This window comes from Ceratotherium simum, chromosome 40 (genome assembly GCF_057802395.1).
Source record: "Ceratotherium simum simum isolate JZ-2026a chromosome 40, ASM5780239v1, whole genome shotgun sequence".
NCBI classification, from domain to species: Eukaryota; Metazoa; Chordata; class Mammalia; order Perissodactyla; family Rhinocerotidae; genus Ceratotherium; species Ceratotherium simum.
The window spans coordinates 1,368,398-1,393,706 of record NC_141939.1 but is presented as its reverse complement, the minus strand read 5'-3'; the positions used below and the strand labels follow the sequence as shown (position 1 = coordinate 1,393,706).

The window sequence follows — 25,309 nt, the reverse complement described above, 5'->3', positions numbered from 1 at the left end:
AGTGGGATATGTAGTAAAAATTAAAGATGACTGAATAGTTACAAAATTGCAAGGAATCTTTGGGGCTTTCCTCACTCACTCATTCATCCATTTATTTATTTATTCAGTAAATCTGCATAGAACTCATTAACTCTGTTACTTTATTTGTCAGTCTGATACCTCTATCATCACCTGAGTCTTACCTCAGGGAACTTGGACTCTTCTAGGAAGACAGTGTGAACTATCCAGATAACCATAGCAGAAGGTCAAGGAGATACAGGGCTCAACAGTCCAGCAGTTCATAGCCTCTTGGAAATTCCAGAGGATGCTTTTCTGAAGAAGATTGTCAGGGAAGACCCCAGCCTCATAGAGAATGGGAAGGGGTAACCAGACTCCAAAGGAGAGGGCTAAGCGAGCAACAGGTTGCCTTGACACAGCTCCATAGGAGCCAAAATTAGACACGAGACTCAATAGACCAGAGAAAGACAGTTTATCACTCATAGCACAGCAGACAGCAGGAGCAGCAGCCTGGTAGCACAGGTCCCTGTGTCCCCAAGCTCCACGGGGCTATTCAATGGGCTCAATGGTGGGTTGTACCACTGAGGGTCCCAGAGCCAAGAGCTCGACACCCTGTGTAGCAAGAAGCAAACAAGCCCATGTTCTCTATTGCACAATGATCGTGCTGCTGCCACCTTGACTGACTTTATTGCGTACGTGATCAGCCCCAGAATGGCTCAGGGTCAGGGGATGGTTAGGCCTTGCAGTTTGGCATGCTCAGCGAGGATGGGTAAGGATGCTCAGGGCCCATGGGAGACCACCTCTCCCAGTAAAGGTAGTACTTGATCTGGGCTTGGAATAATTTTGACAGGTGAAGATTGAGGAGTTTCAGATGGGAAAAGATAACATGAGAGAAGGCATAATGTGACAGCTTCGGGGGAATCATGACTCGCTCAAAGGTCTGGGACATGAATGCTTTTAGGGGCATGGTGTCAGGTGAACTGGATCGGGAGTCGTGGCCCTCGCATGCAGGGCCCTGAAAGAGTTAGGCCAAGGTGTCAGATGGAATTTGGTAGATGGCAAGGAAGCCAATGAAAATCTTGAGCTGAGGCCTACACTTTGAGAGTAATAGATCATGAAGATGGCTTATGTTACTGTTATTCTTTTACAAATAAGGAAATCGAGAAAAGTAACCTTCAGATCTATCTTCTTTCCACCAGAGCATACTGCTGACTTGCCAGGTAACTCAGCAGCTTGCCCCTGCCGCCCTCTAGGAAGCTTTTCTAGCTCACTGAGGACGTAGAGAGGACAGTGGGATGGGACTGCCCCTCCACCACCCCTGTAATATGACTGGGAGAGGGGTACATGGGTTGTGAAGGGAGAGGCAGGGTGTCATGAAGGGCACCCTCAGCCCTGAAGACAACCTTGCTTTCTCCGCCAATGAGCCTCCATGGGCATCGTTGCTAGAAATCAGCACCGAGCCAAGGGTTTTTGGTTCAGATCTTTCTTGAGTAACTTGCTTCCCCACCTTAAAACATGGACAAAATTGCCCTTTGAAGGTGGATAGTTTAGGATTTTTATGTTTCTTTAACTTATGGGGAAATAGGCTACCTGATCTAGAATGATCCCTAATCATTTTCTCACATATATATTTAGGTTCGGCAATGGTGTGGACCTATGAGACGATGTGTCACATAATCTAAGTGCATGCATAGGACTGTGTTCTAACCGTGACACTTGGGGGCTGCCTCTGGAACATAGCTCTTCTCTATAAAAGGCTGAGCAGAAATCACATCCTTCCTAAGGCCAGTTTAATTGACAAATTGACACCTGCACCAGCTACTTGGCTGTTTTGAAAAGACTGGCTTCTGGCTAGAGAACATGTCTGTGCAGAAGAAAATGCCTCATGCTTTCCTTAAAATATATATTGCTGGTTTCTGTCTTCACAGAGACCCATATACCTGAGACAGAAATTGTCTGCTTCCTATTAGGGCAAATTATATCTGATATATTTAGAAACAAGAGGTTATGAGTTTTCTTCTGGGCCTTTCTGGTTAGACCTACGTCTTAATCCAGGCCGTTGGCATCTGGTTCCGCTGCCACCAAGCTATACTTTCCTAACCCCACAAAAACAACATAATAAATGCAAAAGAAATACGTGCAAGAAGGGGCTTATGTAACTGGACTCCCTGTGTTGAGCGGGCTTTCAGGCCAGCTGGATCCAGGTGCACATACGATATCAGCAGGGCTTGGTCTCTCCCTGTCCCGGTCTGCTCTGGGCATACACTCTGTTCCCAGGGCAGCGGCCCTTTCATGGTCCCAGGAAGGCTGCCAGCAGGAAATGGGCTGAGGTGAGGGAAGGGAGTCCCCCATGGAAATTGAGGTAGTAGTGCTAGAAGATGGGGGCCTGCTGCTGCATGGTCCAAAGATGAGTTCCCCAGCATGCCGCTTACAACATTGCTGCGTTAGTCGGGATGCTCCAGAACACAAAGCCACAGAGCGAGTGCATGTGTGTGTCTAGAGAGGCAGGGAGATAGGGAGGGAGAACTGGCTCATGGGATTGATCTGGAGGTAGGCCAGCAGGCTGGAGACTCAGGGAAGAGTTGATGTTGCAGCTTTGCTGGCAGAATTCCCTCTTCCTTGGGGAGACCTCAGTCTATTTTCTCTTAAGGCCTTCAGCTGATTGGATGTGGCCCACGTACATTATGGAGAGTAACCTGCTTTACTCAAAACCTACTGATTTAGGTGTTACTCTCATCTAAAAAGTACTTTCATAACAACACCACATATCTGGATACCGTGGCCCAGCCAAGTTGACACGTAAAATTAACTATCACAGTTGTCAATAAGTGTTTATTGAATACTAGTCTGTGCTTGGAACTGGGGGGTACGTCAGTGTCAGAGTGTCAGGTACCCCTCCCTTATGATCTAAGACAGGCAAGATCCTCCGTAGGTCAGTAAGGACTCTGTAGTGTAAATGCTAGTTTCGTTTCACAATAGTAAACAAAAAGCAAAGGGGTTCTCTGTGTAAGATGTTGACCGCCTCCCTAAGTATCAGCCAGTCAAGTGGGAATGAGTTTGTTAGGCATGAATCCAGCCGAGCCCAGAGGGCCATCTGATTTTGATTGCTGTGAGGTCCAGAGATCACTGCTGTGGTGGGAATACTTGACCCAACACAGAAGTAGGGGGCGCAGCTGAATGCTGATACCTGAGCATGGTTGCGTAGACAGCTCCCAGACAGGTCTCCTTCCTGCTTGGGGAAGGAAGAGGGTTGAGGTGATGCTGACTTCTTTGTGACACAGAGTGTCCTTGGATGGGCAGATGCACTGGTTTCATCATCAGGACTGTCTCTTTACTGCCATCGTAGAAAGCATGCTTCTTTTGTGTTGTCACATTCCTCATCTATCTAACCCTGTTGATAGATCAGATTTTAGCATCCTCGTGGCATTTGTATGAGGCACCACACAAAAGGAATACAGCTTCTCGGTAGGAGTGAGGGGCAGGGTGAACAGCTGCACCCACTGATGACATCCAAGCTTTGTTTCAGTCATGTTCAACCTCACATCATCCAGCTTTTACAAAAACTGTTGTTTTCCAAGGTCAACTGATATTTAGTCTTTTTCTGCCTCAGTTTACCTATCAGGAAGCAGACTGTTGGAAGCAGTAAGTGATGGAACTAGAGGAAAAAGGAGAGGACTCAGAAGTCCGTGATTTGCTCTGCCTCATAGTAAAGGGTAACAGGATGTTATTTGTAGCAGTAAAAACCCTGCTAAATAGTTGCAGCTATGAGAAGAGAAGCCTTGCATTTTCTAGTCTTTTGTCCCAAGGAATTTGTGCAAGATGCCTGTTGATTATGATCTGTATTTCCACACTGGTTGAGTCAGGAGAATCAAATGCCTCTCTCAGAGAAACTCTCTCTTTCACAATGCTAAATTCTTAGTATCGTTCCTGAAGGTCCAATCATTGTGTTTGAAGCAGACACTTGAGCGGTCTAAACACAAACCAGTTTGTTTAAAGGGCTACAGGTCATCCTCTCTACTTCTCCTTCTGGCATGGGTGAAAGCTACTTGTTTCGAGTGGACCTCTTGAGCTGAGGGCTGTGTGCTGAAGAGCAAGAGTGATGAATGACGCCTTATGAGTGACGCGGCCAGAGAGCCTAATGCAGTAAGTGCCATTAACACTCAGCTGTGCTCTGCATTCTTGTCGCCCTTTGTTCAGAACGATCCCCTCTGTGGTGGGAACAATACCGCCACAGTTAGGGCTGTGACCTTTCCAGGCATTACCTCCTTGGAGATGCTGGATCATCCCAGTGGGAACGTCACTTGTATTGTACTCATGCTATACTTTGTGCATCATGATGGGTCTTGTGACAACAAAAGACTTAGTGGCTCACTTGACTTGGGATAACATTCTCTGATGCAGCTAAGCTTCAAGCTCATGAGCCACAGCTGGAGACAAGTAAAAACACTGAAGAAAAGCCAACCGGGGGAGGAGCCTAAAACCCATGCCGAAAGGGAACTTTGAAATGATCTCTGCACCCATCACCTCGGTTTCGTGAACTTCCCTCATTTCAGAAGGGCAAGAGTTAGACACAGCTTCATCTCTCAAAATTGTCCTTTCATTTCCATTTTTAGAAAACTGTTACTATAAAGCTACATCTTTATGCAAAGCATCAGAATTAGGTATTTTGGAAAGATATTCCCTCCAATGAGGGTGGTCTTTTGTATGCAGTTTTAGAACTTCCTTGGAAGTGGTCTTTGGGTGGGTTAGGCTGAAAAGTTAGTTTTCAGTTTGTGCCTTTGTTATCCCACAACTGTTATGTCACTTTCAGACTAAGAAACTCCTGATATTTACTGTATGGACATTTATTATATCTTGATGAAGACATTGACTTTTTTTGGTTCGATTTTTCATGCTATTCCTTGCCTTCCAAATCAAAGCTCAAATCCAAAGGTCAGGAGCAAGTACAATCTGTTCTCCTTGAAGTTGGAGCCATGTCGTGCTCATCTTTGTACTGTCTGAACACAGGACCTTGAACTTTGTGGGCATTTATGCCACCATGGACTCGGTGGACCTGGCTGACATCCGGTCTAGCTGGAGAATTTCTCTCTGTGAATGGGACAGTCTTTTGATGAGTGTGGACTAGTGTTTCCTATCCCATTCCCATTCCCATAAAGTGTCAGTAGACCTTCTGTGAGAAAAGAATTCAGGGAGCAAATAAATTTATAAAATATTGCATATTATACCCCTTTCTTGAAGACCTACAGTGTCTTGAAGAGCCTTAAACTAGCAAGTTTAAGACTCTTTGATGTTCAGCGGTAAATAAATCTGATTACCTTTGACCCAGAATTGCCCAAACGTTAGACACAGACTCATTTTTATGTGTTATTCGTGTAAAGCTCATTGTTTTGGGACTGTGGTTCTAATGCTCGTTTAACTGTGTTTGGAAAGGGTGAAGATGTTTGATCAGAAGGAAGTTTCATAGTAGAATATCATGGGCTCAGACCCAACATGACATGTTGACCTAAATTCTTTAAAGACCTCGGGAAGCCGCAGTGCACTCAGGATTCCTTCCTTGGGCCTGGACCACTTCCTCCTAACAATCTGCATGCCTGGATGTTGGCACGTGCCCATGGCCTCTTCCTCTCCTTCTTTCTCTGTCTTAACTGTCGAAGGAGGGCAGAGCCTTTGAGCTGGTGTCGTTTTAAGGTATGAGGAAAAGGCGAGGTTCTTGTGAGACAGGCCTGCCAGGGGTCTGAAACACTTCTGAAACCCAAGGATCGATCATGGATGGTACATTTTGCCTGGAGGAGGAACCTACAATGGCAGTAAACTCGATGAATGGATCAAATAAACTTCTTGGTTTGGGAAGCTAGACAGCCTTGATTATTTTCTCTAATGCACCAAGACTTGAAACATACTACCAGGTCAATTGTGTCAGAGGGCCTTATATTTATAGGGAAAGAAGACCCAAATATAGCACCTTATAGGTGCTATAGGAATATAGGAATACTAATAACCACCATTGATTACTTACAGTGTGCCAGACCGTGTGCTAAGTGTTTTACATAAAGGAACTCATTTAACTCTTACCACAACACTGTGAGGAAGATATTATTCTCAACTTTCATTTGAGGAAACTGAAGCTCAGAGACGTTGAGTAACTTACCCAGAGTCATAAAGCTTGGAACTGGCAGCGCTGGGATCAGAACGCCGGTCTGGCTAACTCCAAAGCTAGTGCTTTCCAGAGCCCCACTACTTTTTCCCAGATGCCCTTGGCCTTCTTCATAATATAGTGTCTCTCGTTCAAATTCCATGGTGTGGTGTCTTAGCAGAGAGAAGCAAGAACAGCACATGTTTTAAGAGTAAGATGTGAGAGTTTTGCCTCGATGCCTGTGAATTTGAAGCCCTTTTGAACAAATCACCTTTGTTGTTGGAGCATGACAGAAACTTTTATCGGGTAGTTCTTTCCCCACTGAATGTCACTGTTCTTTGAGGCAATAAAATGGGCCATATTCTTAGATACAGTTATGAATTATAGGGTTGTGAATTCTTAAAGAATATTGGGCATATTAAAGTCTTTGGATAACTGAAAACGAATACCACTGCACTTGCCCTGACTAACCCTAATGCACACGGGGGAAAGAAATTGTGATTCCAAAGATGGGCTGTTAACTTTCCCCAACAGGCAAGGTCCACATGTTTTCTACTAAGTAAAGTTGTGATCGAATGTCATATTATAAATCTGATTTCATTACCAGAAAATGCTTTTAGATTTTAAGTCCTTGAGGATATGGGCCTGTGTTGGTGAAAAATGAAAGCTCACTGCATGAGAAATATGCGTTTGGCCCCCAGCGTGTACCACATGCCCGGACCACCTTGTGCCAGGGAAATGGCCCCACCTTATGTGGTCAGCACCCTGACAGTGAGGAAATAAAACTCACAGAGTGGCTCCTGCATGTGTGTGATTTTAAATGGATTTCTCTGTCAACTTGCAAAACCAAAATTAAAATAAATATTTGGGAATATGGATATGGTCATGCCTTTCTTTACACATTTGGCATCAGAACAGTATGGATAAATTACATCAATTTTTAAAAACAGGAATCATTTTAAACTATATTTCAGGTTACCATTTAAGGATATCCTTACAGAAAATTATTACACCTCCACTAAAATATTTATCATATATTTTTCTAATCACTACTTCAACATGTATTATAATTCCACCCGTAAAATGGGATAATTCTCTGTGTAGTTCCAAAGTGTGTTATCAGTAAGCGGTGGCAGGCATCATTCCCAAACTTCAGGGTTTAGAGTGATGATAGCAACAGCTATGATGATGGCCATCGCTACACGTGGGTAACGTCTGCTCTGGGCCAGGCACTGTTCCAGGCATTTCACACGGATTAGCTCTTTACATGTTAACTCACTTAAGGAATAGGAGGTGGAAATAAAAAGGAACTTCTCTTGGTGTTCATCGTGAGTTATAGCCCTAAGCCAGTAGATATTATAAACCACATTTATGTTATTTCCAAAGGGATAATTTTGTTTTTGTTAGGATTTCTCTTCTTCAAGGGATTTAATTCTTTCGTAATCATGCGTGTCCTCTTATTTTGAGATAATTTCTCTCATAAATGATGTATTGTATATGAGTCTTTGTAGACAAAAAGTATGAAGCCAGAAGCAGTCCAGTGTTCCTTGTCGGGCATGAAGTCTGCTGTACGTTGAGGAGCAGGCGGACAGTAGACTGTGACGGAGACGTGTTATTTCTCAGCCACCCGCCGGACTCCTGCGGGGCTCCGTGACTGTGTGGGTTTGGACCATGGAGTTACTCTACTTGATTTTCTCTAGCCACCCCCTCAAATTATATAGAGACTGACTAACTAACCCATAATCAAAACTGGATGTGCTATAAATAAAATGCTCTATTTCTTGAAAAGATGTTGCCTGAATATCCTTAAAAATTGTTAACTATTAATTAGTTTACTTAATTAACAAAAAATCTATGGCAAATCTCTTTGGTACAGAGGCCAGTGAGCTAGAAAAACCAAAAAATTTTAAGGCTGTATTTTCCCTTTTCATTCCTTGTCTGGGGGCATTTCTGGGTCCTGATGATCTCTGCCTGTTTAGATTTAAAAACAGTGGGTGGGTGGCTGATCCAGGTGCCCCCTTGGTCACAACTGATGGGACTGCCCTCTCTTTAAGAGCTAAGCTGTTCCACCTTGCGTCATTATTAGAAGTGACCGGCTATGAGACTCAGGGACTCGGGTCCTGTTGTTTATTGGTGATCCACGATATCTGTGCTCCACATGACGTGACGTTTCTTTCTGTAAAACCAAATCTCCAAAATTCAGAAATAAAGACGTGTTCCTAGGGCTTCATATCAGCCTCACTACCCCTACAGTTCCCGTTTGAAAAGCCAGCCCCAAACACAAAATTAGTTTCCTTCGCCAGAGAACATCATCATAGTCGAGGTTTGGAAGCAAAGGGGAGAGTGTTGTATCAACACTTAGTTCTGGTTATTTTTTCGAAAAGCCATTTTCCTCTGTTTTAATGGCTCATGTTGCATGGCAGTGGCTTTAAAACAAACTGTATAAAAGTGAAACCAGAATTTTGAAAATTGAGCAAACTGCGCATGTGTCACACTGGAAGAAAAAGAATAGTGTCAGTGCCCTCCTAAGTGTAGATTTTAGCCAGAACTCTTACAATGGCAAGGGACAGGAGCCCATTTGTGCTGGTGCGAGGGAGACGGGCAGGCAGTCAGTGTCAAGGTACAGTGTGGCTCTTGGGCAGTGTTCTGTGGGGGTTCTGAGGGCGGGGATCTCGAGGAGTCAGTCTTGTTCTTGCCATCTAGGTGCATCCGCTACGTGCTCCCTCTCTTCCAGAGGCTTCTTCACTAACCACTCTAAGTGCCATGCCCTCACAGCCCTAGTTGGCCAAAGCCCCCAAGGCCTGAGGTTGCTGCCAGACCGTCCTGCGTCACTGCCTGCCTTTTGGGTTCGTTGCCTGTGGCCTGAGTGAGGGAGGAACGCTGTGGAACACAGCCGCTGCCCCCTGGGACGTGGGTGGGACAGCTTCCCTCAGAAGGAACTGTGGACAAGTAGGTGATGAGCCCCTGGCACCTCAGTATTTCATTTCCTTTACTTTCTTCTCTGTCCCCAGAGAGACCTGTCTGAAGAAGTCGACCAGGATGGCAGCCGTGCTCAGATTTCTGTTCAGGTCCACAACGCCACATGCACAGTGAGGGTTGCAGCCGTCTCCAGGGGGGGAGTCGGGCCTTTCAGTGACCCAGTGAAGATATCCATCCCTGCAAACGGTGAGAGCTGGCGCCTGTATTGGCTGATAAAAACATCAGGCCAGGCGGTGCACAGATTGCCAGAGTAACCTGTGGGGCGGACGGCTTGTTTAAAAAGGAAAAAGAAAGACCGAAAGGAGTTTTTGCAACAATAAAGATGGTTGATGTCATGACACACTTCCTAAAACTACTGATGCTTGTGAGTCCTCCCTCTACCGTTGCTGCTAATGGTAATAACATGCTAGGAAGAGCAGGCCTTTCAGAGTACCAAATTTGACTTGACTTACTGAATTTAGTTTAAATGATATATACATGAATTTTGGGTAGGCAGTATGGCTAATCCTTAGCTCTCTGTGTTTGGCGCTGTTTGTCTACTAGTGTTTGTTTTGCTGTGTGTTAAGCAGTGCAGCTGGCCATATTGTTACTCATTCAAGCCGTGGGTCACGTGCTTCATGATTGATCAGCACAGAACATGAAGTGTTTCCTACAGAAGCCAGCACCAGGCCCACTGAGCTAAATGCCCAGCGCTGCCTCCTGGCTGTTGTACGTTGTTGGAGTGTCCTTTGGCGAGGCCCAAACTTGCGTTCCATGCACCAGTGGGGCCGCCTTTATTCTGACGCTGACCTGCCCTGGGTTGTTTGATGTTAAACTGCGATCATAAACTCCATGCACAGACATCTCTATTGGTGTGATTTGTGCATTTACAAGTTCTTGCCAAATATGGCCTTGGAACCCATAGCGGACAGGGCTTGTGAGCAGACCATTGCGTTACTGTCTGTCAGTTCCAGTGACCCTTAAACATGCTCTCCCTTTTAGTGCTGAATTGGAGCCATATTACAGTTCCTGCAGCCCGGAGGCTCTGTACCTGGGGAACATTAGTAACTGGGGATGGGGACACAAGGCGTGTCTGCCTGGTAGAAATTCAAAGACAATGAGATTCTGATTCCAAAGGTACCGGTTAAAAAATCAGAGTTTAAGATGACAGAGCTTTCGTCTTCATACATAATAAACTCTCCAAAATTTTAAAAAGCTTTGCTATGCTGGCAGTCCTTGCTGTGCATGATTCCAATATGCATATATTTCAGTTACCACAGTTTAGTTAACACCAGTTCACCAGCAACATGGTTCAAGTTTGAGTTACCATCATATATTAACCGTGAGTAATTGCGTACAGTATAAACTTCACCGCCAGCTCGTCAGCCCACAGATCCCTACGTAAAGAACAGATGTGCTCATGATCGTGACTTTCAAAGTCTGTTGGTGGTTGGTCACCACACTTTCATCATTCAGTTCACACACACCTAACAAGGCACATAGCTGTTATTTTCTTGTCTCCCAGTGACAAACCCACATGACATTTTACAAAACTGGATAATTGAAGGAGGGAGTTGGCGAACAGAGGCAAGTGCAGCAAAGAAAGGAAAAGTGATAGTGTCGGAAGTGAGGTTTAAACTGAAACATGAGGAGTTACAAGAGAAATAGTGGACCGTGGGAGTGTTGATACCGCTGCCATTTGATAGACTCTCGACATGCAGACAGGGAACTCAGTGCAGGTGAGCTGACCTACGTGAATCAAGTGGCTGTGCTGAGAAGGATGAAGATGTCCCGGGAGAAGTTACACGGGCGAAAATCTTCACATTTCTGTTGGGGGGCCCGTGGCTGGTGTATTAAATTAGGAATATGCAGATGTTGGCCTGCTGAATGAGGAGGCGCAACCCACCCACACGGGGTCAGCAGGTAGCTCCCTCCCACTGTGGGGAAGTGAAAACCCCAGGGTCATGTTGATGGAAGGTGCAGTTTCAGTACTCTCACACAAAGGAAGTCGAGTCACAAGACTTATTGCTTACAAATCCCAGAACCGGGGGGTTGTGGCGGGACACCAGTGAGCCCAGGGAAGGGCAGTCCTCTGTCCCAAGGCACGAGATAGACAGCAGGGTAGCAAGCACCTATCACTTATAAGGTGATTGGGGTGGAGGTCACTAACTTTTCTGGGGCTCAACTCTAAGGGGTTATTTTAAAGGTGCCCCAGGAAAAGCAAAGCAGGAACTTGTGGCAGGAATCCTAAGCTCAGGTCCTTATCTAAATGTCCAGCCTCTGGATGTGGGCAGGATTGTTCACACTGTAAAATGCCTAGGAGCAACTCGAAATAGCTGTTTTCTCACTGTAACATTAGAGGAACTCTCAGAGGCATTTCACAAAGAAAGAAAACATCTGAATTCTCAATGTTTCTAGTGTGTTCAATTACAGTGTACCAGATACATAGGAGTTTTACCATTTTTTCAATACCTGATACATTTATAACTGACATGAGGAGAGTTTCCCGTTGATTGTTAAGATCACTGCACAGTCTCAGTTTGCACCATCAAGGTGAGGACTGCCTGTATTCGTAGACCACGCAGTAGCAGAGGACCAAGTTCTAGAGCTTTTGACCCTCTGTTCCTCCCTATTACAAGCCGGTGTTTCTTATGTGTTTCAGATCCCAAAGAGATGTTTTGAATTGATTCTGTTGGTATTTTACCAGGTTGGGTAGATTTTGCCCCCTCGTCAACCGTAGCACCTGGCAACGCAGATCCTGTGCTCATCATCCTTGGCTGCCTTTGCGGATTTGTTTTGATCGGATTGGTTTTATATATTTCTCTGGCCATCAGAAAAAGAGTCCAGGAGACAAGGTTTGGGTAAGTTTCCCCGTTTAAAATGTTTTACCCAGTAGTATCGAGGAGGTTGTGATGCCAAGTGATAACGCCTCTCGTCCCGCCCCGCTCTTCACGTTGTCTGGGTGCCCTGTCCTGTGCACACCGGGGGGCAAGCAGCTTCGTTACTTAGGCCGGTGCTGTGGAGGCAGCTCATTTACAGAGAACAGCATCAGTAGACCTTCGCTACTCAAACTTGGTTGCTGTTAAATGAGGATTTTTATTAGAAATCTTTAAAATGATCCTAATTATTTGAAACAAAACAAAATGTACGTATAGATAAAAATACGAGAAGGAAATTCACCAAAGCATTAGCAATTCTGGATGGTGTAATTGTGCGTGATTCTGCGTTGTCTTTTTTTGCTGTGTTTTACACATTTTCTGTAAAGATCAGTTGCTTTTCTAATAGAGAAAAACTAAGAAAAAGAAGCTCTTTTTCTTATTTTCTATACAGCTGACTTTTATAACCAAACAGTAGTTAAATATCAACAAAAATGAGAAGCCATGTTAGAGCAACCTAGGAAAAGAAGGCTATGTGTATAAATGTTGTTTCTAGAACTCAGTTTTCTACTCCAATGCCTCTGCAGTGAGTTTGGGTTTCCATGAAATCCAGTTCATCGTTCATGAGCAGAAGAAGTATTATGTAAGAGGCGAGTGGTTGACAGCTTGGAATGGAACAGAATGAGGGAGGGGTGGGTGGCTGTGTTTTGGAGGGAGCTGAGCTGCATTTCTCATTGTTCCACTTTAAGAATGCTGTTAGAATGTTCCACTCCCTGCAAAACTTCCCATGGCCATGGAGAGGGAGCTAAAGAGTGGAGGCTGGACTCTCCTTTATTTGTGTCCGTCCCAGTCTTGGAGGTCGGGTACCCACAGTACTTATAACTCTATCCTTGTAATTAGTATATCTTAGTATATAAATTCTAAGAATAACTATTTTAAAGAAGTGGATAGAATCTGATCTAAATCCTGAACCTATAGTTGACTAAAATATATCGCAGAGTCTAGGAATAGTTTGTGGGCTCATTATGGAACAACCACAGAGAACCTCTGCAGAAGTTGTAAACGCAGCTCATTAATATGTATTGAAGGCTTACCTGGTGCCGGGCACTGCAGTAGCCTGGGATACAGTGGTGAACAAAAGCAGCCACTGCCTCTGCCCTCAGGGGGCTCAAAGTTAATGAGGAATCAGGCAGTAATCACATAAGTAAATATAAAATTGCAACTGTGGTAAATTCTATATAAAAAGATCTGTAGGAGTGTATAACAGGAGAATTTGACTGCGTTAAGAAAGTTGGGAAAGGCCTCCCTGCAGAGCTGAAACCTGAGCTAAAATCTGAAGAAAGAACAGGTGGTAATTAGGTGAGAGAGAAGGGGAAGAGCATTCCAGCCAGAACGAACTGCTCATGCAAAGGCCCTGTGGTGGCAGGGATCCTAGCATTCAGAGGAGAGAGCACTGGACTAAACGATATGGCACCTGGGTTCCAGCATTAATTCTGTTACTTAAATAAGTCTTTTCTGGGCTTCCTTTTCATTATCTATCTCTAGATGCTCTCCAAGGTCATTACCAGTTCTAATTGCTGTGATTCAAAATTGAGACTTTCAGACTAATATATGAATATGAGTATATATGTATGTGTATATACATGTATATATTGAACTCATGGATATTCATTGTATTCTTTGGGTTCCAATACTACTTTATTTTGTTGCTCAGATTGTTACAGCTTTAGCCATTGGGAGCTTGTCGGTTGTTCTGTGCTCTCAGATGGTACCTAGACAAAGTTGTTTTATGTTACCAGGTAAGCCTAAAATAGATCTAAGGAAAGAAACATATTTCTTCCAGTGGGAGATGTTTCTGTAGTAGAAGAGCCCTTTGAACAGGCAGACTTAGTAGCATCCTGTGGAATCAGCACCTGCCTTGGCAGCCCTATTTTTGTAGTATGAGGTGTCTTTGTTTTCCTTCACCCAGGAACGCCTTCACAGAGGAGGATTCGGAATTAGTCGTCAACTATATGGCAAAGAAATCTTTCTGTCGGCGAGCCATTGAACTCACCTGTAAGTTGACTTTCATTTACCTTTTTTGGCAAAATTTAAAATAGTTGAGAGCAAAGAAAGAACAACTAATTAATTGAGAGATTTCTAACAAGAGCCAAAGGAGTTGAAGAATGGATATTTTTAATATGCAAAATGTCTTCAGAAAGCAGCAGATAGACAGTCAAGACATTGCCATGTGCTTCTCTGCCGGCTCGTTTACTGGGAGTCTGGAGCTGGACCTGACGCCAAGTAGCCAGGGTTAAGGACTCATAAAACCATGAAACTCGGAGGGAAAAAGGAACTCTTCAGGGTGGTAGGAGAAGATGTGGGTAGAGGTCAGAGATTTAAAGGAAACACCAAAGCAACTGGCATGATCTCCCAGCTCATTTCCTGTTTTTTTCTGGCGGCTAACTGGCAGAACAATTTACCAACATACTTTGTAACAATTATGGTTTGAGTTTTGCTGAATCAGAATGGGGCCTTCCAGTTTGAAAAGGGGGAATAAACAGATAGCTGTGTTCTTGAATAATTTCAGAAACAGTATAGAAAGTATGTGCAAATATCAAATTCCATCTTCTGGATGTTTGCCCAAAACAACAACAAAACAAATGTAAGAATGATGGAATACAGGCTGCCGTGAAGTAAAGACTCGTTTGATATAGAGTGTTATTAATTTAATTTCTTTACTTTTTTAATCGAGGAGTTTTGACTTTTAGATGTCTGTTCTTGCGTTAAAAAAGTTTTTATTTAGACCATTTCTTTACTTTATTGGAGGACCATTTGGGTAAAATTTTTTCTCGAAGAGATAATGTATCCTTTCTAATTATCCACATTTTTTTCTTTCAAGGACTTGCTCATGCCCTGATGATGGCACAAATCGAATCATTTGCCAAAGAGTTATTGAATTGGTCTCCCTCTCCTGGTTAATTCCTCTTATTGATAACACTAATTGTCAGAGCTGCATATCCACACCTTATTATAGAAGATCTTATTCTCTGGTTCCTCCCAAGCACTCGATTTAGCACTTTGTATGTCATTGTACTGAGGTTCCATATACCGTGGTAGGACAGTAGCCTGTTCTCTACACTTTTCCTGTGATTTCTGTGCCTCCTTCCCTGGCACGGGAGGGCAGAGGAGGTGTCCTGATGGCTCTTTTGCGAACCACAGTCAGGGATATGATGATAAATACTCCACCAGAAAGGACCTATTGACTTACCTTCCTTACTCCTTCAAGTCAAGGACAAACCTCCCGTACATGAATCTGATTGCTGGCTGCTGCTGCCACACATGGGAAGAGAAATATGGTTCTGATTTTTATTATCCTTCAGAATTAATCTTGCCCGAAAGAATTCATTTTACTCACTTCAATTGCAATAGAATTGTGTGATATTTTACTGCTGGAATTTTTGGGGAAGAGCTATGGGTACAAAATTTTTTAAATGTTTAACTATTTTGTAGGACTTTGTATATAATTTTAATTATACTCAAATGGAAAGAAGCACACTGACAACTGTCACTCCTTTTACAGTACGCAGCTTGGGAGTCAGCGAGGAACTGCAAAATAAACTAGAAGATGTTGTGATTGACAGGAATCTATTAATTCTTGGAAAAATTCTCGGTGAAGGTAAGCAGTTTCATTCTTTTAAAATGTGAAGTAAGAAGGTGAGCAGTTTACAGTAATTCGTTAAATGTGTGTTTATTAAATAAAATACCATTTTTGTGACTTTGTTATATACAAATAGTTCTATTTTATAATTTAAAATGAAAAAGCAAATAGTGACTTTTGAAACTCAGATTTGGCATATGCTACAGTGCCTAGCATATATGGTAGGCCCTTGAAAAACATTAATTCCTTTTCTTCATTGAAAAGCATATTTTCATTGGTCATTTTCCTGTAGACTTTAAATTTATTGTAGTTCTTAAGTTTACTGTTGTTGGCACCTTCCTAATTAGTTAAATAAGAACAAAGGTGAAAATACATACTTAATTTGTCAAGTTGGTCTTAAGATGAATGATAATTGGTATTAAGAGTGTCTACTTTATGAATTTCAGTAGCATTTTCCATGTTGTCCTGTGAGTTTCTTGGATCAGTTATAACGTGTAATCAAGTGATGAGCTGAGCCAACCAAGCTTGTAACAAGCAGGAGGCTAGCGTGTGGCCTGTGCCTCTGGTTTGCGAGTGTGGGTGGCCTGGGCAGGCTCTGCCTGGCTGCCATATGTGGGTCACTCTCGGACCGCGTGAAAATAGCCACTTTGGCACTGTAGCATTTCTGTGGTCAGGGGCGATTTTGCACAGAGTCAATATAGATGTTGTTTTACTTCACAGGAGAGTTTGGGTCTGTAATGGAAGGAAATCTTAATCAGCAAGATGGGACCTCTCAGAAAGTGGCAGTGAAGACCATGAAGTGTGAGTTATCGCTGATTAGACCCAGTCTTCTGGGGGTGGGCAGTTGCCTCAGTATCTGGTGCTCCATAAGGCCAGTCATGGAGTTCATGTCATGATCTCCATCGCCGATGGGTCAGAAGGCCGTCCACAACACTGTTGGTCACAGAGGGAAAGTTACTGTAATAACAGAGGGAAAGTTACTCTTCACACCTGCAGTATATGTTCTTTACGCTCAAGGCAGTAACATTTGTTATTTTTACTGTCTCTCTCTCTCTCTATCATCCAGTAAAGCTAATGACTCCAAAGTAAGGCATGAATTTCTGAGGCAGGGCTGATCTATGGCAGCATCTGACCCAGGGGTTGGTCTGGCTGATCTGGCTAACTTGGTGGGGTCACTTCCTCACTTGAGGATGGTCCTCAGGAAGCTGTGGGCCACCTGGAAGGTGAGTTTCCCAGAGAGAGGAGAAATATTCATTGGTCAAAGGCATATGAAGAGCTGTGATGGCAAACTAGAATCTCCAGGCAAGCTGGGAAGAGAGCCTGCCGCTGAGTCCGGAAGGGCCTCAAAAGTCATCACAAAGAATCTGCTTTTATCCCCCGAGTAGTAGAGCACTATTAAGAGTCTTCAGCAAATGAGGAACAAGAGGAGATTACATTCTAGAAAGTTCTCTCTGATGGCAGTGTGTAGGAGAACAAATTACAATGTTGACACAAATAGTGTCAGATGCCAGTTAGGGCCTTCCACAATCTGTGCAGATGTCTCTCAGGATAAGGAAACAAGGCTCAGAGACGTGAGGACTTGTCGAAGTCAAAGAGCTAGAAAGGGGTAAGATTATGCTGGACTTTTTCATCACCGTACATTGACCAGGCTGCAGTAACAGAAATGACAGCATTTCCCCCACGCCCTTCTCCAGGAAGTGCATTTCTAGGGCCTGGGGACACATAATTGTCTAAAGTGTCCAGCTAGGCACTCGTAAAAGAGGCCGTGATCGTGTGGCACGTCACCTGCAGTTGTCTTCACAATTCATTTGGAGGGAGATTCTTGGGTGCTTAGTTTGTTAATGTTCTTAATTCTGCTTCCTCATTAACCGCCTGTATATATTCCATATTAATTTTGTTGATCAAGGAGTAAAGTAACTTTGGTTTCTTCCTAAAATGTAAATCCACTGTTTACTGGGCATTAAAGCATAAGCATGGATTGAGAGTTTTTAACTAGAATCGGAGGGTGAAGTTTTACTTCAGTTCTAAAAAGGAACCGTAATAACCAACAAGTCACATGGGCTGGTGCTTTTTGGTTTTTAAAGCTTTTTGTGTGTATAATAACGGCCAATACTTATGTAATACTCACTGTGCCAGAGACAGCACAGTTATTCCCGCATTTCATCACTACAACAGGAACGGGAAATCAGTACAGCTGGGGCGTAGGTTCAAGCGTTCTGCCCCCGACACCAAGACACCCCGAAGTTAGAGCACACGCTGGAGCTGAACCAGTACGGAGCCAAGTCTGGGGCTGAGCCACACTTGGCACCATTCCTGCCTCTCACATGGTTTTATTTGAACCTCACAGTGTGTCCATGGGAAGGCTCCTTCCATTATCCCCATTAACCAAGAAGAACGTTTAGGGGATAATAAAGAGCTGAGCCTGGAACCTGTTTCCTTTCTGGCCTTGGCTCTCCTGTTCCTCAACTGAGTTAGAATAACTTGCGTACGAATTGCATCCAGGCTGATTATCAAAGATTGAAAGAGTGGTCTCTGGACTCTGAATCCCAGGCTCATCTACATTTGCCTGGAGGGTTCCTCCCGGGGGGGAGGAGGGTGTTGCAGACAGACCCTACCCCTTCTTTCCACCCGCCTAGTTGTTGGTGGCAAAAGCAGTAAGTGAGGGCAAAGTTGGCAGACATTTTGCAAATCTATAGAATTTTTTTCCTTAAATTTGCTTTAATAGGAAGATTAATATATATTAAGCCCACAGGATGTACAGACACTGTGCTAGATGCTCTCCTATGTGATTTCAGCCAATGTTTATACCGTTAAAGCAAGTTCCCTAAGGCATGCCTGGCTTTATGTTTGTTTTTATTTATTTTTAATTGTGGTGAAATACACATAACGTGAAATTTACCTTCTTAACCATTTTTAAGTGCATACATAGTTCATTGGCATTAAGTACATTCACATTATTGTGCAACCATCACCACCATCTATCTCCAGAACTTTTGTCGTCTTGCAAAACTGAAACTGTTGTACCCGTTAAGCAACAACTCCCCATTCTCCCTGACTCCGACTCGTCCCTGGCACTCACCATTCCACTGTCTCTATGAATTTGACTACTCTAAGTACCTCATAAAAGTGGAATGACACGGTATTTTTCCTCTTGTGACTGGCTTATTTCACTTAGCATAATATTGAATTTTAAATGTCTCTCTTAAGTTGGTTTAATTCCAGGAATTCGGTATGAAAGTGTATCAAGTTCACAGGGCATGATTGAGCAACCAGACTTGCAGGACACGTGCTGATAAAGAGAGGCGTGTGTTCTTTCTTTTTTTAAGGCAAAAACAATTGCAACAGATCAGTTGAGTTTGATTTTAGTTTTTTTAAAACTAATATACTTTAATTTTTAGGTTTATAGAAAAATTGGGCAGAAAGTGCAGAGTTCCCGTTTGCCCCCTCTCCCCTCACACGGTCTCCCCTGTTATTAGCATCTTGCATTAGTGTGGTACATTTTTTACAGTCGATGACCTGTGTTGATACTGAAGTTATTAACTGTTCAGTTATTAACTGAAGTCCATAGCTTACATTAGGGATCACCCTGTGTTGTACATTCTGTGGGTTTTGACAAATGCATAATGTCATGTGTCCACCATTACAGTGTCATAGGGAAGTTTCACGGCCCTAAAGTCCCCTGTGCCCCACCTATTCATCCCTCCTCCCATCAGTCTCTGACAACCACTCGTCTGTTTACTGTCGCCACAGTTTTGCCTTTTCCTGATTTTAGTTTTAGAGAACAAAGTGCTATTACCCTCTTCCCCTTCACTGAGTAAATTATTCATGCCTAACATTTTCCACCTTTTCTTTCAGTGGACAACTTTTCTCAGCGAGAGATTGAGGAGTTTCTCAGTGAGGCAGCGTGCATGAAAGACTTCAACCACCCCAACGTCATCCGGCTCCTAGGTACCTGAGAGAAATGCAGGGTGGCATGGCCGAGGGGCTCAGCTCATCCACTCTGTGACATCTCTGGGGCAGAGAAGTTTATGCTTTGTATAACCCCGAAGTAATTTGTAACATTGGGTTTTTCACCCAAAAGACTTCTCCTCACAGTTACATTTTCTGAGGCTGATGGTAAAAATGGGCCTGCCTTTCCTGGACACTGATGGGCTCAGGAACGTGTAGTGTCCACAGACTTCTAGGTGACTGTGGATTAAAACGGCCCCCAGTTACTCAAAGGAGCTGGTCATGTTAATAGTTTTTACTGATTTGAGGTTATCCGTGAATCCAATACCAGTGGGGTAAAGCTGTGAAAGTAGACAAATTCCATAGATTATCTTTGAGGAACAATTTTTTAATAACGTATTTTCAAGGACTGATTTCTTAGGATCTACATTGACAATTTCATGGGACGTGACTTAATAGAATTTGGTTTAACCGTTAACTAAAAAATACAAAAGAGGAGAGCAGGTATCGAGTGGTTGCTGTGTGATATTATTCCAAGAGGGATGAGCAACCTAAAAATAGTTGAATATTCTGCTGACTTTTCTTTTTTTTTTTTCCCCTGGCTTTCCTGTGACTTGATAAATGCTACATTCTTTTTGGAACTTTTGAAGTTTTATTATGATTGACACTGCAGAGAGATGTGAAAACTAATGTTTGGATACAATATTATGTCCAAGAAACTACTGTTAGTCATTTGCAGCTATTGACTTGAGCGGACTCTGAGAACAATCGCGCTTTGTAACTGCACCACGCTGTGCAAGAGCTTTGCAAGCCTGATATCAGGTGACAGACAGTCTCCAGCTCTAGCATTCCATGATAAAGGGGGTTGCAGCTTTTCCTGTGTGTAACTGTTAGCATTTAGGATGTGGATTTTACCTATTGGCCCTCAAAATTCTCTTAATAGTTTTAAGCATTTGGTTGCAGTGGACTCCTTCAGATGATTAAGTATTTAACTATCACGTGAAACTAGTTTGCCCTTGAACTCTACTGTGGTCACCACCCCTCACTTAGACTCAGTGTAACAAAAACTCTGTGGGTTTCTAGATGGCTTTACTTGCTATAGATTCATTTTTGAGAGCTCTCATGCAAAGATTGGCACTAATCTGAAAGAAAAAATTACCAAGAAGTGGCCCCAGTGTGTGTCCCCCGTTCTGGAACACGGTGCGTGAGTTACGAGTGGTTTTTGTAACCGTTAATTTGAGGACGCGTGGTTTCCATTTGGCCGGTGCTTCTGCGGTGCGTTTCTGGTCGCTGGTCACAAGGCCTCTTTGTAGCTCGTTCTCTGTTTTTCATTTCAGGTGTCTGTATAGAAATGAGCTCTCAAGGCATCCCCAAGCCCATGGTGATTTTACCCTTCATGAAGTACGGGGATCTGCATACTTACTTACTCTATTCTCGACTGGAGACAGGACCAAAGGTAATGACCCAGTTGCATTGTCTCTGAACAGTTCTCTGGCTTACGGGACAGGGCCTGGAGAACCTCAGCATCTGATCTTGAAGATAAAGGAAGGAAAGAGAGGATGTTGGCTTTTGTTCAGTGCTCACTGTGTGCCCTGGGGGTTGAAATGTGGACTCTGTCCTCACAGCAGGCCTGCTCATAGGTCTTATAATGGGGGGAAGAAGCCAGCTGGGAGCACAGTCTCATGGCCCAAGTGTCATCACAGTGGAGCGTGGGCCTCTCCTGCTGTCAGAGTGACCTGTTTCCTTTGAAGTTTCCTCTCTTTAGCTTGTTCACTCTGAAATCACTGGATGCAGGACCCGTTTCAGTTCCCAGAGGGAAATTGCAAGGAGCTATGTGTCCGAGACACTGAGAGTGAATTTACTCCATCCATCTTTCTCTTTTTCATGAGCCCCTCCATCCTCAGAATCAGAAACTGTGTTGGGACTTGTTGGGCCAGTTTGCATTCCTTCAACAGTGCCCCTAAGAGAGGCAGTGACCCCACAGGGCAAACCCTGCCCTGAATCCCCACAGCACAGAGAAACCCAACACCAAACGGAAATAGGACCTTCGACTGAAGCACACGCCTGCCGCCATGCAGCCCACAGGTCTCAGTGATTGATGGGGCCATGATGAAGCACAGACTACAAGAATGAGGACTGTGGGGCTTAATGAGGAAAGTCCTCAACCCATGAGACAGAGAAATCTCTAGGAATAGCCATTTATTTAAATTTGGCAAGGCAGTTAAAAAACAAAAACTTGAGAGGCAATTTAGGGTGAATGTATTCTGGAGCCTTCTTTCCTAGTTCCTGCTGCCCCTGTGTGTCATGGACGAGGGAGGATATTTTTGCTTTTCTTTTCTTTTCCTTTTACTTATTTCTGTTCTTCCCAGGGAAGGTGTAAGTGACCTAAACAGGAGAGTGAGTCTTTCTTTTTTAGCTCCCTCTCTGGTCCCATATTCACACGTATTTTTGTTCTCTTCCTCTTGGCTTCTTTGAAGTCTTTCACCAGCACAAACACTAACCAGAGACACAGATTGTAGCCACATCACGGAGCTATTATAGAATCATTGAGACTACTCCAAAGAGGTGAAGGGCCTAATCCAAAGTAGGGGACTCAACATGGATGAGTGTTTTCCTTCTCTTTTTCTCCCCAAAACAAAGACAATAGCATCATAAGAAGCCTAGAAAAGAAGAAAAAATGACCCACAATTCCCCACATCGTAGCACAATCATTGGCAGCTTCAGACATTCACATCCCAACTGCTAATTCCACGCCTGCGTGTTCATATGTATGGCCTGCCTGTAGGCTGTCAACAGTGGCTAACATTTCTCAAGCACTTAGCAGAGGCCAGCCTATATTTTGCATATATTAATGCGTTAATGGCACAACGACTGTAGGAAGTAGTTACTAGTAGAATTTCAGGTGAGGAAACTGAGGCACAGATCAGGCAGTAGTGGAGGCAGAAGTGGCCCCCAGGCTGCAGACTCCATTCCTTCAGCTCTTCTCTGATTGCCCCATCCCATGTGGGCCTCTACCCAACAGGACAGCCTCCAGATGGTTGGCTGTGAATGGCCGCACAGCATTCTCTTGAATGGATTTTGTTTCATGTTGATGGATGATTTCACTCACATTTAATTTTCTGGTATGTTGTATAATTTTTCTAATAATTTTTTGGTGGGATGGAAATTTCATGTTGCACAAGAATGAATTCTGTAGTAGAAAAATAAAAATACACAGGGCTGTTGGATAGCCAACAGTAGTCTGCCTTTACATATGGAGCTTAACTCTCTTCCCTTGTTTGGGCCCCTGTGCAAATATAGTGAGCCTTATTATGGGATGCCTTTCTTGAATCTTTGTAGAAGAGAAATAGAGAGGCCATTTATAATCTTTATAAAAATATTTTTTTAATTATACAGTAAAATTGACTTTCTCTTTTCAGCGTATAGTTCTATGAATTTTAACACACGTATAAGTTTATATGCCACCCTCACAGTTGGGGTACAGAGCCGTTCCATCACCCAAAAACACCTCCTCCTGCTACCCCTTTGTCATCATATCTTGCCCTCATGGCTAACCCCTGGTAACCACTGACCTGTTCTCTATCACTCTAGTTTTGTCCTTTTGAGAATGTCGTATAAATGGAATCGGATAGTTTGTAACTTTTTGAGACTACCTTCCTTCACTCAGCCTTATGGCTTTGGGATCCATTCAAGTTGTTGCTTGTATCAGTAGTTCATTCCTTTTTTTATTGCTATGTAGTCTTCTATTGTGTGGATGTACCACAGTTTGCTTATCCGTTAACCTGTAAGGGTCATGTGGGTTGTTTCCAGTTGTTGGCAATTATGAAGGAAACTGCTATAAAAATTCATTCACAGGTTTTTGAGTGAACAGAAATGTTCATTTCTCTAGGTTAAATACCCAGGAATGGGATGGATGTGGGAAGTGTATGTTTAACTTTATAAGTAAACTGCTAAACTAGTTTCCAGAGTGGCTGTACCATTTTACATTCCCACCAGCAATGTGTGCGAGATTCAGTTGCTCTGCATTCTTATTCGCACTTGGTATTATCAGTAGTTTTGTTTTGAGCTGCTCTGATAGGTGTGTGGTGTTATCTCATCATGGCTTTTGTTTGCATTTCCCTAATGATTAATGATGTTGAGCATCTTGTCTTGTGTTTATTTGCCATTTTTATATCCTCTTCTGTGAGTGTCTGTTAAAGTCTTCTGTTTATTTTTTAATTGGGTAATTGGTTTTCTTATTGTTGAGTTTTGAGAATTCTTTATATAGTCTAGATACAAACCTGTACAATTCCTCTGTTGGATATGTGATTTGCAAAGATTTTTCTCCCAGTTTGTAGCTTGTCTTTGTATTGTCTTAACATGAGCAAAAATTTTTAAATCTTGATAAAGTGCGGTTCATCAGTTTTTTCTTTTGTGGATAATGCTTTTACTATCATGTCTAAGAACTCTTTGCCTAACAGCAGATAAGAAAGATTTTCTCCTATGTCTTTTTATAAAAGTTTTTTGGTTTTACATGTTACATTTAAGACTATGACCTATTTTGAATTAATTTTTGTATAAAGTGGAAACTTTAGTATAAGGATTGCTTTTTTTTGCACGTAGATGACCAGTATCATTTGTGAAAAGAGGGTCCTTAATCCATTAATTGCTTTTGTACCTTTGTCAAAAATCAGTTGGCTGGACGTGTGTGGGTCTACTTCTGAGTTCTCTATTCTGTTTCGTTAGACCATGTGCCATCTTTCACCCCTATCAGATTGTCTAGGTAACTGTAGCTTTATTGTAAGTCTGATTGGTAGTGTGATTCCTCCAAATTTATTCTACTTTTCAGAATTGTTTTAGCTCTTGTGGTTTTGTTACCCTTCCATATAAATTTTAGAATCAACTTGTCTATGTCTGCCTAAAGTACTGTTGTCATCTTATGTTCTTTTGAACAAAACAAATAAGTATGCAGCATTTTGCTGACTAATGAGTAGTTTCTATTTGCAAAAGCACAAGTGTATCTCCACTGACGGAAACTAACTCCCAGGTCTTATAAATACGAAAAATAAATGTTTTCATATTTTGATACTTTGTAGCCACAGGTAGAGCTCGAAGTCCCAACATGCATAGACGCACTGGAAAATCAAGTGTTTATTCAGACCTTTTCTTTGCTGTCTGTTCTGTCAATTCCTTGGGAATAAATACCTGTGCTAAATAAATGTGCTAAAACGTTTCATTACTACGTGGAGGTCTTCATCAGCCGTTATCCTCCTAAACAATTCCAACATGGCAGGTTTTCTAACACAGTCTTGTTTGATTTTTACAACATAAAGAAAACACTAGACTGTTGAAACTTACAGGAGGGTCTTAGAGAAACAAAAATAAAAATTGCTGAATACTTATTTGGGGTACTTTGGTCCTGTGAGAAGGGGTGAATCCTATCCTAATTCTGGTCTAGAAGAAGAAAAATATCTTGCAAAACATTTCAAAGTAAAATGATAGCAGATGTGGGTGCACAATTGGAAACAGCTCCTTCAAAGTGGGCTTTTGCCTCCAAAACATTAGGCCCCCCCTCACACACACCTGCCCCTGCTGAAGCCAGGGCACCCCTTTTTCCCCCTCTTTGTGTGGCATGGGTGCTCTGTCCTGCTGCCACCCGGAAGGATACAGAGGATCACGTTTGACCTCATAACTTGTGAAAAGAATGTTCTTCACTGTCAATGCTTTCAAGGACAGAGAGAAAACAATGTGATATTTGCCAAGAAGTTTTAGGGGTGG

The 25,309-nt window shown here is 43.0% G+C and overlaps 1 protein-coding gene across 1 annotated transcript in view; it reads left to right on the top strand.

Moving 5' to 3' along the window:
- MERTK (MER proto-oncogene, tyrosine kinase) overlaps positions 1 to 25,309 on the top strand; it is a 106,323-nt gene that overhangs the window by 70,924 nt on the left and 10,090 nt on the right. Inside the window, exons 9-15 of the mRNA XM_014791617.2 lie at positions 9,142 to 9,295; positions 11,796 to 11,949; positions 13,934 to 14,019; positions 15,527 to 15,622; positions 16,325 to 16,405; positions 19,460 to 19,552; positions 20,890 to 21,008. Of these exons, the coding sequence (XP_014647103.1) occupies positions 9,142 to 9,295; positions 11,796 to 11,949; positions 13,934 to 14,019; positions 15,527 to 15,622; positions 16,325 to 16,405; positions 19,460 to 19,552; positions 20,890 to 21,008 (783 nt within the window). The remainder of the gene's footprint in view (positions 1 to 9,141; positions 9,296 to 11,795; positions 11,950 to 13,933; positions 14,020 to 15,526; positions 15,623 to 16,324; positions 16,406 to 19,459; positions 19,553 to 20,889; positions 21,009 to 25,309) is intronic.